Source organism: Urocitellus parryii, chromosome 6 (assembly GCF_045843805.1).
Source record: "Urocitellus parryii isolate mUroPar1 chromosome 6, mUroPar1.hap1, whole genome shotgun sequence".
NCBI lineage: Eukaryota > Metazoa > Chordata > Mammalia > Rodentia > Sciuridae > Urocitellus > Urocitellus parryii.
In genome coordinates, this window is record NC_135536.1 from 174,203,458 (window position 1) to 174,219,081 (window position 15,624).

At 53.2% G+C, this 15,624-nt stretch overlaps 1 protein-coding gene across 2 annotated transcripts; it reads left to right on the forward strand.

Moving 5' to 3' along the window:
• The first annotated feature begins 6,140 nt into the window (after positions 1–6,140).
• Positions 6,141–14,877, forward strand: Cox4i2 (cytochrome c oxidase subunit 4I2). Of its 2 annotated transcripts, none has more exons than XM_026402135.2 (5): positions 6,141–6,292; positions 7,292–7,373; positions 9,711–9,875; positions 12,242–12,373; positions 14,456–14,877. In XM_026402135.2, the coding sequence occupies exons 2-5, from the start codon at positions 7,292–7,294 to the stop codon at positions 14,590–14,592; spliced, it is 516 nt and encodes a 171-aa protein (XP_026257920.1). In that variant the 5' UTR covers positions 6,141–6,292; the 3' UTR covers positions 14,593–14,877. The 2 variants fall into 2 exon arrangements, with proteins under 2 accessions (XP_026257920.1, XP_026257919.1); XM_026402134.1 differs by having other exon boundaries at positions 6,147–6,248; positions 14,456–14,875.
• Positions 14,878–15,624: the final 747 nt, after the last annotated feature.

The window sequence follows — 15,624 nt, forward strand, 5'->3', positions numbered from 1 at the left end:
CCTGTCTCAAAATAAAAAATTAAAAGGGCTGGGGATGTAGCTCAGCGGCAGAGCGCCTCTGGGTTCCATCCCTAGTAACACACACACACACACACACACACACACACACAAAGATGACATCTGAATGGAATTTGAAGGACAATAGTGGGATTTGGGGTGTCAATACATAACTTGATCTTCTTTGCCAAGGGGGAAAGAAGGGAAGGGAGGGAGATGGGAATAGGAAAGACGGTAGAATGAACTGGACATAACTTTCCTATGTTCACATATGAATACATAACCAGTGTAACTCCACCCCACATACAACCACAAGAATGGGGTCCTAGTTAGAATTTTTTAAAGTTATGCCTCACATATGTTTAACACGTTAAAATACACTCTATTGTCATGTATATCTAAAAATTATATATATATATATATATATATATATATATATATATATATATATATATACTCTTCTTTGCCCAAGTTATGACAACCGAGGGCCTGAGGAGGAGTCAAGGTACTGAAATCAGAACAACTCTTACTGTTCTAGTTACTATGGTACAGGACAAACCTCCTGTAAACTGTGTATAAAACAACTTTGATGCCTATGGATTCTTGTGGTCAGAGATTCAGAAAGGGCACAACAGGGATGGCTTGTCTCTGCTCCATGATGTGTGGGGCATTAGCTGGAAAGACCAGATGGCTAGGAAGGACTTGAGGGCCTGGGTCTGGAATCATCTCAAGATGTATGTCTTAGTCCACTTTGTGCTGCTCTAATAAAATACCACAGGCTGGATGATTTATAAGAAATGACAATTTATTGGCTCACAGTCTATAGGCCAGAAAGTCCAAATGGGAAAGACTAGCATCTGCTGAGGGCCTTTTTCTGCCTCATCCCATGGCAGGAGACAGAAAGGCAAAGCGGGCAAGAAGGAGCAGGAGAGGAAGAAACTTTCCTTTTATAAGAACCCCACTCCCTAGCTCATTGACTCGGCCCTCGTGGCCTACCCACCTCTCATGGGGCTCTTCTTCCCACTGCTTTGGGGATTGTTTCTAACACATGCTTTTGGGGAGGCACATTCAAATCACAGCAATGTATGTGTCTGTAAGTTGGTGCTGGCGGTAGGCTGGCCCCTCAGCTGGGTGCCTGTCAAGACACCTACTCATGACCTCCCCAGGTCTCTCCACATGGACTAGTGTGACTTCCTCACAGCAAAAGCTGGATTCCAAGTGTGTCCCAAGAGAGCACCTGGTATTTTTATGACCCAGTTTCAGAGGTCACACAGTTTTACTTCCGCCCTATTTTACTATCACAAAGATAGACCCAGGTTCAAAGAAGGGGAACACAGATCCCATCACTTGATAGCAAAAGTTTCAAGGTCACATTGTAAAATGAGCTTGTGGAATTGGAGACATTTTTAAAGTTATTTATTACTTACTTATTATAGGTGTTGGAACAAACTCAGGACTTTGTGCTTTCTTTTTCTTTTTTTTTTTTAAAGATAGAGTGAGAGAGAGAGAGAGAGAGAGAGAGAGAGAGAGAGAGAGAATTTTCAATATTTATTTTTTAGTTTTCAGCGGACACAACATCTTTATTTGTATGTGGTGCTGAGGATCGAACCCGGGCCGCACGCATGCCAGACGAGCGCGCTACCGCTTGAGCCACATCCCCAGCCCCAACTTTGTGCTTTCTAAACACTCTACCACTGAACTGCATCCTCCCACCTTTTCTAAATTAATTAATTAATTAATTAATTGATATGTTTAGGAAGAGTCTTGCTAAATGGCCTACGCTGACTTCCAATTTGAGATTTTACTGTCTCAGTCCCCTGAGTAAATGGGATTACAGGCATGTGCCACCACACCCAAGAGAGGATATCTTTGTTGAAAAATACGATTTGCTGAGCTGGCGATGAGCTCAGCCGTAGGGTGCTCGCCTAGTGTGCATGTGTGTGAGACCCTGAGTTGGATTCCCAGCATCCTCCCCCCCCAAAAAAAAGGAAAGGAAAGAAAATACGATTTGTTACAATTACTGATATACTAGTTTGTAAAACATAGCTTAAGATATAGGTGAAAGGCCAGGTTGGTTGCTACAACACAGCTTTCCCATATGGAAACAGGTGGTGGGAATATATGTTTTGCTGAGACAAGAGCATTTCAGCAGGGCAAAGAGTGGTAGAGAGCAGGCTGGAGATGTGGCTCAAGCGGTAGCGCGCTCGCCTGGCATGCGTGCGGCCCAGGTTCGATCCTCAGCACCACATACCAACAAAGATGTTGTGTCCGCCAAAAACTGAAAAATAAATATTAAAAACTCTCTCTCTCCCTCTCTGTCTCTTTAAAAAAAAAAAAAAAAGAGTGGTAGAGAGGCTGTGCTAGGGCAGGTCCTAAGCAGTGAAGGCTAGCATGGCTAGGCATCATGGGAAAGGAAGAGAGGTTGATGCAGGAGCTGAGTTTGGAAGGTCTGGCGGGGGAACTGTGGATGTCAGGCTAAAGAATTTATTGGGAGGCCATTGGGTGCTAATACAAGCCCAAGGATGTCCAGTGTCACGCCTGTAATCCCAGTGACTTGGGAGACTGAGGCAGGAAGATCACAAGTTCAAAGCCAGCTCTTGCAATATAGAGAAACCCTATCTCAAAAATAAAATAAACAGGGCTGGGATATAGCTCAACGGTGATAGAGCATCCTTGGGTTCAACGCCCAATACTGGGGGAAAAAAAGACTCAAGGATGTCATAAGGCATTCTTTTCACATCTGGGAGCCAACCCCTATGCCCATGGCCATGAGCCAGTAGTGTCCTAAAGGAGATAGATACCGCAGTTACTCAGGACTGAGGAGGCTGAGCCAGGAGGATGGCAAGCTTGAGGCCAGTCTGGGCAACTTGGCAAGACCCTGCCTCAGAATAAAAATAAAAAGGGCTGGGGATGGGAGCAACCCTGGGTTGATCCCTAATACCACCACACCACACACACACACACACACACACACACACACACACACACACAAGCACACGCACACTAGGAGAAGAAGGAAAACAAGACAAGTGCCCAGGCCTGAGTTTGGCGTCCTGGTTCTGAGCCAGCTTGTTTGTCCAGTTTTCTTTCTTTCTTTTTTTTTTTTAAGAGGCGAGGTCTCTCCATGTTACCCAGGCTGGCCTCGAACTCTTGGTTCTGGTGATCCTCCTGCCTCAGCCTCCTCAGTAGCTGAGGCTGTTGGTGCCATCAAGCCCGGTTTCATCTGCAGGTCTTCATGCCACGTTCTTCCTCCCGGCACCTCCGCCTGGTATCCTGCAGGTACATTCGCGAGTGGAGGAGCCTCAGCCCACCAGCTGGCCCCGCCTCCCTGCCAACTGACCATGCTTCCTTAGCAACTCGATTGGTTGGTCCCGGCCCCGCCCCACAGTGTAGCCCCGCCCCTCAGTGTAAGCTTCCTCCACTTGCACCTACCATCGGGCAGGGGAGTCTGCTCTCGGCTCCTCCCCTCGCGCTCGGGCCCCGCCCCTCCTGAACTAGACCACCTTCCCCAGTTCAACTAGCTGCTGGGACACCCGAGGCCCTGGAGGTCCCGTCTGCGACGCTTGTCTGGACGACACCTCTTCCTATTTTCGCCTCAGGTCCTGCGTGATACCTAGATCTTCCTCGGCATCCCCTCTGACTTGGCAGGCTGGAGTGGGGTCCTTCATGAAGCTGAGTGCCTGGGTGGCGGTCGTGATGTCTGGGTAGAATCTCGTGCTCTCGGGAGCTGCTGACTGAGTGCGATATGCCCCTTTGGACAGGGCGTCCCCTGGGGGTCCGAACCGCAGAGCCTACAGGAGAAGGTCATAGCCCTTTCACCTCCCATGCGTGCTGTTCCCACAGCTCAGCCTGCAGCCCCACAGGACTCACCAGTAGCGCCCATCGCGATGAGTGGCCTGTAATGAGCCATCTGGAGCCCTCCCTGCTCTGTGCTCACCAGAGTTTCAGGGCCGAGTCCGTCTACTCCCAGGGTCAGGATCTCCAGACGATGCTCCACCATCGCCTGCACGGGGGGTCGCCCGGGTCCACCGTGAGCTGCCTGGGCTCTGTTTTCACCCCATCGCCTTCGGCCCCGGGGGCGACTTCCCGCACAGATGTTCCTTATCAGCATCACTCCACTTCTGAAGCTTGGAGTTCCCACAGAGGCGGGGGTGGGAAAGCGCAGGGAGAACCAAGGGTCGAGGTCCCCAAATGCCTCCCCTTGGGAGGCCCGGGAAAGACGGGAAACTGAGGCCCAGAAACGGAGCCGCTTGGCCATTTGGTGTGGCAGCCGTAGAGCCACGCACAGGCCACCCCGGACACTGACCAGATTCAGGGCGTGCTCTCCTCCAGGCTCCGTGAGGTGGCTCCCCTCTGTCTCTAGGGCAAGAGACGGCTGGTCCCGGCTCAAGAGGTAAGGCTTCCTCCGGGGTCGCTCAAATCTGGAATGACCTTGGTCGAGGAAAGAGGAGCAGCTCCCAGGAGTGAACACCAGAGGGCGCCGAACCCCGGAGGGCCACTCTTGGGCTACTGGAATTCCGTAACGCCTGCGCAGTCTCAGGGCTGTTGGGTCTGCCTCCGCCCTGGTCCAGAAGGAGGTGATGTGCAACCTGCCCACTCGAGTTTCTTTCTACTGTCTTCCCCTGAGTCCTCCTTGCCTTCTAGGCCCATCTGTCCCCGGGGACTAAACTTTCCTCCAGAAACTGGCTGGAACAGGACCCTCCCTGGGCTACTGAAACCCTTGGATGGGCGAGGGCCCAGAACCAGGATACCCGAAAAATATGGCCCCAGGCCCTAGTGGGGACACACCAGCCTCACCATCGGTCCACCAGGGTAGACAACATGAGGCCACGCTTACTGTGTTCGTGCTCTGCTCTATTTAACCACATCTCCCTGCCTTCCTCTGGTTGCCTCTCATATTCTTTTGAATAAAACCCAAGACCCTTATCATGGAGGTCCTGCTTGGTGGTTCATCCTATCCCTCCCTCTCACCTCTTGCCCATGATGTCCTCGCCAAGATGCCTTCTCCTCTGACTCTGGGCCTTTTCTTCTCTGCTTGGAACTGGACCGTAAGCTTTTCAGGGCAGGAACTGGGTTTGAATCTGATCCATTTAGTTTGGTAACAAATGCCAGCTGCAGTGGATCTCAAATTACTTTTTACAGTTTTTTTTCCTCCCTTATATAGGGGTCTGACTGTGTTGCCCAGGCTGGCCTTGAACTTGTCATCCTCCTGCCTCAGCCTCCTGAGTAGCCAGGATTATAAGCACACACCATGCTTCAATAAATATCTTTTCTCCCCTTGCTCATCATCACATTCCAGCGGTTAGCAAGCCTGGCCCACAATAGGACTAAATGATTCTTCTTCTTCTTCTTCTTCTTTTTTTTTTTTTTTCCTTGCTGCATTGGAGATTGAACCCAGGGCCTTACATCCCCAGCCCCACCCCCTTTTAACTATTTATTTATTCATTTCAGTACTGGGAATTGAACCCCGGGGTGCTCTACCACGGAGCTACATCCCCAGTTCTTCTTCTTATTATTTAATGTTGACCCAGGGTCTAAGTTGACCAGGTTGGCCTCAAACTTGGTATCCTCCTAACTCAGCCGCCAAGTCTCTGGGATTATAGGCATATGCCACCACCACTGCCACCTGAGGCTTCGGTATTAATGGGTTCAGTCTTTACCACAGTCAGGCGAGGTTAAAAAAAATGAGGAGGGAACTATCATTATAATGTCTCATTTCAGAAAGGTTGGGCCTTTTGTTGAGAGGTCACACTGCTAACATTTGAACAGGCTTTTCAACAACCTCGCACTGGAATAGAGTCGGGGAGAGGGAGTACACCGTGGGACAGGTCCCAGGTGCCCGGTGATGGACGCTTTCTGTAGTGGGAGGCATTGAACTGGGCTGAGAGGCTGGCAAGACTCGCGTGAGGAGAGCATTCTAGAAGGACGAGCAAGGAACAGTGGATACGGGGCCTCTTGCTCTTGGGACGGTCCAGCGCAGAGCGCGGGGACGCTGCCACTGAGGGTCCCCAGAGGTAGCAGCCGGGAGGGTGGAGAAATTAACACGGCGGCGCCCTCGGGTCCCTCCCCGCAGGCTTGGGCCGGCGCCCCCAGGGACTCTGGCCGGGCAAGACAGGACGTTCCCACGCGGGGGCGGCGCAGGCAGCGCGGGGCGGGCCGGGGGCGGCGCCCGACTCGGGTCCCCTCGCAGCCCATTCTCCGTTACTCGCTGGGAGACCGAGTCGCGCTCCGCCGCCGCTGCCAGCTTCGAGGTGAGAGGGTGGGAGCTCCTGGCTGGCCCAGCCCGCCCCAGCAGGTGCGGGGGGATGCGGCTCGGACCCCGTTTCCCCCGCCTGGCCAGGCCCCTGTGGTCCCTGCCCCAGAGGAGGGTCGGGGTCTCCTGGGGGGCTACCCTCTGTCCGCACCTGGGGCGCGCCCCCTTCCCCCACTTACAGATTCCTGGCTGCAGCTCCCGATGCACGGAGCTCTCCCACCACTGATCCCTGACCCCAGTCCTTCCTTTCCAGCTGTGGGGGCGCCCCTCCCACTTATCACATAAGATGTGCCCCCTGCCGCTCTCTAGTTCTGGGGCACCCCTTTCTCTCTTCAGAGATGGGATGCCCGCTTCTTCTCTCCAGATGTGGGGGAACCCCTTTCTCTTTCCAGAAGTGTAATGCTTTCTTCTTCTCCCCAGATGTGCCCACCCCCCCCCCTCCTGCTAACCCAGTTTAGTCTCTGTCCTCTAAAGCTGTTCCCCACCCCCATGGGATGCCAGACCCTGAGACTCCCCCCAGGGGTGGGGGTGGGGCTCAGCCTGTCCCCTCCCCCACCAGATCCAGCCCTTCCAGCTCTTGTGCACGTAGGCAGGCAATTAGGGGGAAGGGCCCCCCTCCCCGGGCCATCTGTGCTGAGGCCTCCACAGATGGCCCTGTGGGGAAGAGCCTCAGGATCTGCCCTTTCCGTACCTGGACTCCCACCCAGTTTCCCCTGGGGGCAGATAATTGAGGTGGCGTCCCCAGTCTGGCCAGACTGAGCAACTGGCTGGCACCAGAACCCAGGCCCCCAGGCCCATACTGTTCCGACAGAGGTGGGAGATAGGACTCCTCTTACTTCTCAGTGCCCTCGAGGGATCCACAGGTCCAGGACCCTCCAGTGTATTATCCTCTCCCCTGGGATAATATACAAAATTAGACGGGTCAGGGGCATAAGGGTGACTTGGAACCCTCAGACTTTCACTACCACTCCACGGGGAAACAGTTTCCTGGGCCCTGCGGGTGGGTGAGAGCAGGGGGAGAACTCTTCCATACCTGCCCAGATGCTCTCCCGAGCTGCCTGGAGCTCTGTGCTGAGAAGAGGAGGACTTGGAACTCGAGGGACACACAGCCCAGGAGGCCCTGGTAAGATCCCACCTGCTCTGTCCCAGAGTTAGGGACAGTCTGCCCGCTTCCTCCCTTGTGGCCCTGGACCTGGCCCCAATCCACTTTCCTTGACCCCATGCCTTTGTCCTGAGCCAAATTCCTCCAGAAAACGGAGCCTCTGAGGTAAGTAGATGCATCTCCCTTATTTAGGGCCCGACCCTCAGGCCCCTAAGCCTTTGGAGAGAAAGGATGCTACAGCCAACCCTCCTTTCCAAGGCCGCGAAATCAGTCCTAGTCAGAAGGAAGTGTCTCTTTTTTAAAAAAAAATTATTTAGTTTTTAGTTTTAGGTGGACACAATATCTTTTATTTTAATTTTATGTGGTGCTAAGGATCGAACCCAGTGCCTCATGCACACTAGGCAAGTGCTCTACCACTGAATCACAACCCTGGCCTAAGAAGAAAGAGTTTTAAAGCAAGAGAGACTTCAGCCACCTAGCAGAAGAAACTTTCTGACCTCAGGAGAATAATAACAAACATGTATTGAGGCCTTAGTAGGTCCCCAAGCTGAGATAAGCATTTTGTATAGATTAAGGCAATTAGACGTCACAGCAACTGTGTGAGGTGGATGCTATGCTAACTCCATTTCTCGGATGAACAAATTGAGCCCCAGTACCTCAGAAGAGCCAGGACTCCTTGTCCAAGGCAGCTCCAACACCATCCCCTTAAGGTGACACAAGTCGCTCCTGTGGGCATTGCCCGTGTCAATGAACAGAAGAGCCCTTATCAAGACCATCCCTGGTGCCCAGCCTTATTCTGCACCCCCACAGGGAGCCCTGGGGGCTTAGCCATTGGGGGAGCTTCTGGGAAAGGGGGCCAGTAGAAAAACCCACCTCTTCGACTCGGTAGTGAGCCGAGCCTCTGCAGAGAGACGGGCACCATCTGGACCCTCAATATCCCACTTTCCAGATGAGGATTTGAGCACAGCAAAGTCAAGGGGCTTGTTGGAGTTGGGATGGATCAAACTGGGTTTCAAACCCAGCTGATTCCGAATGCGTGCCCTTGACTCCTCGTCAGGGCACGTGTTCTTCACTTTGTAGTTTCATATCTAGAGGTTCCTGCCTCTGAGCCTTTGCCCAGCCAGGACCTCTGCCTGACATAACCTGGGCTCAGGTCTTCCCAGAGAATGCAGGACTCGGGGCTAGAGGGGCTGAACTGCAGCCTGGGCTCTGCTCCTTCTTGCTTTGTGCATTTCAGGGAGTCACGTAGCTGCTCAGTTTATTCTTCTGCAAAATGGAGATAACCCCAGCCCGGAGTGGAGGCAAATGCCTCTAATCCCAGCAATTTGGGAGGCTGAGGCAGGAGGATCACAAATTCAAGGCCAGCCTGGGCAATTTAGTGAGACCCTGTCTCAAAAAAGAAAAAGGAGCTGGGCACGACGGTGCAGGCCTGTCATCCCAGCAGCTCAGGAGGCTGAGGCAGGAGGATCTCAAGTTCAAAGCCAGCCTCAGTAAAATCAAGGCTCTAAGCAACTTAGTGAGACCCTGTCTCTAAATAAAATACAAAATAGGACTGGGGATGTGGCTCAGTGGCCAAGTGCTTTTGAGTTCAATCCCTGGTACCACAAAACAAAAAAAGAAGAGGAATAGAAAGAAAGAAAGAAAAAAAGAAAAGAAAAAGGAAGGACCAGACACTGTGGCACACGTCTGTAATCCTAATGGCTGGGAAGGCTGAGGCAGGAGGATTGCAGGTTCAAAGCCAGCCTCAGCAACTTAGCAGGGCATTTAGCAACTCGGCAAAACCCTGACTCTAAATAAAATTTTAAAAAAGGGCTGGGGTGGGCTGGGGATGTGGCTCAAGCGGTAGCGCACTCGCCTGGCATGCGTGCGGCCCGGGTTCAATCCTCAGCACCACATACCAACAAAGATGTTGTGTCTGCTGAAAACTAAAAAATAAATATTAAAATTAAAAAAAAAAAAAAAAAAGGGCTGGGGATGTGGCTCAGTGGTTGAACACCCCTGGGTTCAATCCTCAGAACATCCCCACCCCCAAGGAAAAATAATAAAGGAGTTGGGGAGATGGCTCAGTTGGTAGAGTGCTTGCCTCCCGTGCACAAGGCCCTGGGTTCAATAGACACAGGCTGGGGATGTAGCTCTGTGGCAGAGCAGCCCTGGGTTCAGTCCCCCTTACTGCCAAAAAGAGAGAGATGACCCCATCCCAGGCTCAGAGCCGTTAGGAGCCAGTGAACCGACCCATCCAAAGGCCTTATCCAGACTTTTGCTCACTAAGTACGGCCCTTCTTATTAACATCATGGTTAGAGATGGGAGTCCCAGGGAGGTGGGGGGGCCGACTGGCACTGTCCCTCTCTGTGCCGCAGCCCGTGCCCAGGGGAAGATGAGCCCCTACACCAACTACTTCGCCCAGCGCTCCTACCCCATGCCTGACGAGCCCTTCTGCACCCAGCTCAACGCCGAGCAGCGGGCCCTGAAGGAGAAGGAGAAGGGCAGCTGGACCCAGCTGAGCCGCGCGGAGAAGGTGGCCCGTAGGTGTCAGGGAGGGGCCGGCCGGGGAGGCAGACTGGGGAGGGAGGCCCGGTGGGGGAGGCCCCAGCGCTGGTGGCAGCCCGATGTTCACTCAACCTTCGGGTGCAGCCTGACGGTAGGTGGCACTGGGGACAGGAGAGAGAGAGATGGGATCCTGGAGGGTGCTTCCAGGTAGTGGAGCAGTGTGGGGGAAGGGCGTCATTGATGGGGTGGGGGAAGGGACAGCGGCGAGGGGGGGGACCCGCGGGAAGCTGGGACCTGATCCCAGGAGGCAGGAGGGGTGCGTGGCCCAGGTCCTGCCCACACAGTGCCCTGCCACCGACCCTTGATATATGGAGCTTCTTAGTGTCATTCCACAAACGGAGGAGCTCACCTGACCCCCAGCCTTTGAAGGCTCAAGGACTTGCTGCTCAATTCATCTTCACGCATCAACTTTTTTTTTTTCTTTAGTACCAGGGATTGAACTCAGGGCGCTCAACCACTGAGCCACATCCCCAGCCCTAGTTTGTATTTGATTTCAAAACAAGATCTCACTGAGTTGCTCAGGGTCTCACTAAGTTGCTGAGGCTGGCTTTGAACTGGCGATCCTCCTGCCTCAGCCTCCCGAGCTGCTGGGATTCCTTGTGGGTCACCACCCCGGGCTCATCGGTGTCTTACTGAGCACCTACTACGAGCCAGGCGCTGGGCACGTGCCTGGTAGCAAGGCCGCTCCATTCTTGCCCTGAAACCTCACATTTCGGGTTCTCTCCCCTCAGTTCTTTTCCCAATCCTCTCAGATCTCTCTCCTTTTTCCCTCCCTCCCTCCCATCCCTCTTCCCATTTCAGAAACCGACATTCCTCCCCCATCCTAAAGCACAGAGCACCTGCTCACACTCGGGGTGCAGCCAGCTGGGGGGGCAGGTCCTCTCACCAGCTCACGTTGAGGAGAGAGGCTCAGGGTGGTGGCGTCCCTGGCTGAGGCCGCACAGCTGCAGAGAGGGAAGGAAAGAGAGAAGGAGAGAGAGCACAGGAAGAGGGGTCAGCCTCCTTCCTAAAGTGGCCCTGAGGTCAGGTCTTTGTATGTTTTTTTCCCAGAGAGAAACTACCTTGTGCAGAAGTCGTTCCTGGGGCTGGGAGTGTCTTGCCCAGTGTGGGGGGGGCCCTGGGTTCCCTCCCCAGCTCTGCAAAAGAAAAAGAAAAGAGGAGTCCCTGGAGTCCCCCTGCTCTCCTGTGCACTCTCGTCTTTCACCCGACAGCACTCTGGGCATAAGAGCTCAGGTGTCTCTGCGGGCAGCTGGCTGGGTCCCAACCTGCCCACCTCCTGACAACTAGGCTAGATCCTATGTCGAGATCCCTACCCGGGGCTACTTCACAATTGGCAGAAGACAGGTTTAGCAAAAAGATAAAAGTTCTGTGTTTTCAATACATTTAAAATATACCTATAAAAAGAATCTCCTCTACGTCAACCGCTGTTCCAGGTGCTGGGATCTAAAGTGGGTCCTTGTCCCCCTGAAGCTTAGAGTCAAGTAGGGAGGATAAGCAGTCAATAAGAAAGTAGAGAAAAAAACATTCTTCAGTGTGAGGAAGCGAGGGTCGGTCCCGATAAAAGTTGGGTTAAATAAAACCACAGCTTTGTCACCTCCTTTCCTACAGTCTGTCCTCCCCAACTCAGAATGAAATCCAAACTCCTGTCTGTGGCTGGCAAGGTCCTGGGTGATCTGATTGCTGCTGACACCGGATTGTTGCAACACTTTCTCTTCTGTAGTTCATCCTACTACAGCCACAATCCCCTTCACTCACCCCGGGCCTTTGTACTAGCTGCTGGTTCTTACTGGACTATTCTCCCTTTGGTTTCTTCAAGCCTCCGCTCCAGTGTCACCTCCTCTGAGAGACCTTCTCTGACCACTCTAACTGAAGTAGCCCTGGCCCACAGTCTGTCTGAAGATTTGCCATTTGTGTCCTGCTCCAAGCTCCACAAAGGCAGAAATTTTCAACCAGTTTATTCAGTGCTACATCACCACTTCTTGGCCACCCTTTGAATGTAGTACAATCTCAATAAGCATTTGCTGTGTGGTGGCGCACACCTGTAATCCCAGCGGCTCAGAAGGCTGAGTTAGGAGGATTGCTAGTTTCAAAGCCAGCCTCAGCAACTTACCAAGGCCCTAAGCAACTTAGTGAGACCCTGTCTCAAAATAAAAAATAAAAATAAAAGGGCCTGGGATGTGGCTTAGTGGTGGTAGAATGCCCCTGGATTCCATCTCCAGTCCTGGGAGGGGAGAGGGGGATTTTCCAGATGAATGGCATTTGCTGGAGGAAGGGGGAGGTCAACTCTTGGCCTAGGGTCTTTGAAATGGAAGCCCCTTCCCTGCACCCCACCTGCTTCCAGTGTACCGGCTCCAGTACCACCAGACCTTCGCGGAGATGAACCGGCGCTCCAACGAGTGGAAGACAGTGATGGGCTGCGTCTTCTTCTTCATTGGGTTGACGGCCCTGCTGATTTGGTGGCAGCGTGTTTACGGTGAGTGGCTGCAAATGTGAGCCGTGCCCGTGTGGCCATGGCCACTGGCCAAACCCTTACGGAAGCCATGTTGTGACTCACCTGAAAACTTGAAAAGTCTCCAAAGAGGTGGAGGGTGAAGGACAGAACGTGGCTGCCCTGGATGAAATGTAGGGACTCTACCTCTAAAGGCCTCAGGTTCCTCATCTGTACAATGGGAATAATAATGCCCATGTCTCAGTGTTCTTGTGAGGATTAATGAGAGGGACTTGAGCCAGTGCTTGCCACATGGTCATGAGGGTGTTGTTACTGATTTTCTGTGTATTAACCATGTAGATTCCAGTATGTTGTTTCAGCTGCTGTAACAAAGATCCCCAGCATAAGAACTTAAGCGGTATAGAGGTTTATTCCTTTATCACAAAATGAGGCTAAAGATATAATTCACAGGCTGGTTTGGGGGTGCACACCTGTAATCCCAGAGACTTGGGAGGCTGAGACAGGAGGATCAAGCCAAGTTCAAGTTCAAGGCCAGCCTCAGCAAGAAGCTGAGCAAGATCCTCAATGACTTAATAAGACCCTGTCTCAAAATAAAAAAAATAAAAGGGGCTAGGGAATGTAGCTTAGTGGTAAATGGTCCCTGGGCTCAATTAGGGGAAAAAAAGAAAGAAAGAGAGAGAAAAAAAAAGAAACAATCCAGATGAGTATTTTTTAAAATATTTTTTAATATTCATTTTTTAGTTGTAGTTGGGCATAATATCTTTATTTCACTTATTTATTGTTATGTGGTGCTGAGGATCGAACCCAGGGTCCCACACTTGCAAGGCAAGTGCTCTACCGCTGAGCCACAACCCCAGCCCCCCAGATGATATTGGGACTCCACAAAGCAGGCTCCTTCTGACTAGTTTCTCTGCCATCTTTAACATGTAGCTTCCATCTTGACACACAAGATGGCTGCTCAACTCCTGCCACATCTCCTTGCATCCTATTGGCTAGAAGTGTTCACATGATCCTGCCTAACTACAAGGGAAGCTGGGATATGTAGTCTTTTGTTGGGTCTCATGTGTCCAGCTGAGGTTTTATTATCTCAGAGGAATGGTTCTCTGAGTGTCCCTGGACAGACAGCCCCACCGGCAACCCTGCTGGACATGCATATTCCCGGCCCCCTCCAGGTCTACTGAGTTGGACACTCGGAGTGGAACCCGCCCTCCCTGCCTGGTCCCTCTCTCCTTCCTTCTCTTTATGGTACTGGGAAGCTGACCCCAGACCTCGCCCATACTGGGCTCCACCCGCAGCCTGTACTCCTCTTAGAACAGCCCCCTGGCTGGTTCCAAGGCTCTCCCAGGCCTGAAGCCATTGCTCTGGACAAAGGGGTGAGGACATTGAGGAAGCCTGGCATCCACCCAGTGGCCTGGCCTGGTTTCCTGTGTGACAGTGTGATGGAAATTCCCACGAGGGTGAAATGAGACCGCCTCTGGGACTGTCTGGTGTGGCCAGTGTGGCACATAATAGGTGCCTGTGAAGACAATGCCTTTCCTTCCCCTCCCTGGGATGGAAGCACCAGGGATGGAGGCCAGGCAGCCCAGGTGGGCTGCAGAGGCAGCTCGGCCAGGGAGGAGAAGGTTGGGAGTGTGGCCCCAGGACCTCCTGACCCACACTGTGCCCGTAGTTTTACAAATACTAACTCCCTGGATCCCTACAACCCTCAAGGATAGGACCTGTTTTTGAACAGGTAAGGAATCTGAGGCTCAGAGAGGTGAGGTGACTTATTGACTTATTCAAGGCCACACAGCAAGGGAGTGGTGTAGCTGGGATTTGGATTCAGTGGTCTTCAAATCAGTGCTCCTACTACCATTGGCTACAGAGGTAGGTGAGGACCCAGAGGCTCAGGCTGGGGAAGGACCTGGCCCAGTTCCTACTGTGGGTCAGAGGCAAGGCTGGATTAGAACCTAGAGTTCCCTGGAGTGATGCTGGTGGGGGCCAGACAGGAAGAGGGAGGTCCTCAGAGCAGGGCCCCCGACCCTGTGGCTGTGGCTGTGGCTTGGAGGAGCCCTGGGACAGCTGGGTCCTGAGCCACGGCTGTCCTGCCCTGTGCCCGCTCCACAGTGTTCCCTGAGAAGCCTGTCACCCTGACGGACGAGTGGAAGGCCCAGCAGCTTCAGCGCATCCTGGACATGAAGGGCAACCCGGTGCAAGGCCTGGCCTCGCGGTGGGACTACGAGAAAAAGGAGTGGAGGAAGTGAGGCCTGCCTGCCCTGCCTGTCAGGCCTCTGCCCCTGCAGCGGCCCTTGGCCACAGCCTCCAGCGCCCCTCCCGCCCCTCCCCTGAGCTCCAATAAAGCTGGCCTCTTCTATTCCACCTGGAGCCTCCACCTGCGGTACCTGGCGCCTAAACTCAGGCGCTGAGAGATGAGAACAAGCCACCTCAGGGGCCTAGAGCCTGGCGATCAGGGAGGGCTTCCTGGAGGAGCAGGGGCTCTGGCCAGACCGGGAAAGGCAGGAAGAAGCGAAGACATTCTAGGGAGAGGGGATGGCAAAGGCAGGGGTGTGCACTCAGTCAGTCAGTAAATATTTATTGAGCACCGACTGTATACTGGTTCCTTTTTTTTTTTTTTTTTGTACCAGGAATTTAACCCAGGGGTGCTTAACCACTGAGCCATGACCCAAGTCCTTTTTATTTTTTATTCTGAGTCAGGGCCTCACTAAGTTGCTGAGAGCCTCACTAAGGTGCTGAGGCTGGCCTCAAATTTGCAATCCTCCAGTCTTAACCTCCTGAGCCGCTGGGATTAAGGGATGGGCCACCACACCTGGCCCCTGGCCGTGTCCTGGGTACTCATCCAGACCCTGAGGGTGCAGCAGTGCAGAGCGGGAGGCTCCAGGTTCCACAGAAAGGAAGGAAGGGGAGACGGAAGGAGGGCCACGCCCCTGAGGTGGGCTTGTGTGTGTGTGGACCTTCGAGGAGGCTGCCCTGACAGGAGCACCCTGGGAGAGGAGGCCAGGCCTGGGGCGCTGGTCTTGGGGCGAAGAACAGAGCCCACGGGGGCCCAGGGATCCTCTCCCTGGTGTGATGGGAGCTGTGTCAGGTTGGGGCCTCTGAGGATCAAATGCCCAGATCAACCACGCGAAGAGATTTCGGGGAGGCAGTGCCCGTGAAGGACAAGGACAGCGGGGTGGCAGTAGGTGGGGAGAACCTTCAGACTAGTCTGAAACTAGCCTCAGACCGTGGTTCTAGCCTCAGACTGCAGGGCATCTCTATCTGTCCCAATCCAATCAGGA

Bases quoted from the DNA above. Each gene is read 5' to 3' on its own strand.
- Cox4i2 (XM_026402135.2), top strand. From the start codon at position 7,292: ATGCTCTCCCGAGCTGCCTGGAGCTCTGTGCTGAGAAGAGGAGGACTT. The intron at 7,374-9,710 runs GTAAGATCCCAC...TCTGTGCCGCAG, and splicing joins ACACAGCCCAGGAGGCCCTG to CCCGTGCCCAGGGGAAGATG. The intron at 9,876-12,241 runs GTAGGTGTCAGG...ACCTGCTTCCAG, and splicing joins CCGCGCGGAGAAGGTGGCCC to TGTACCGGCTCCAGTACCAC.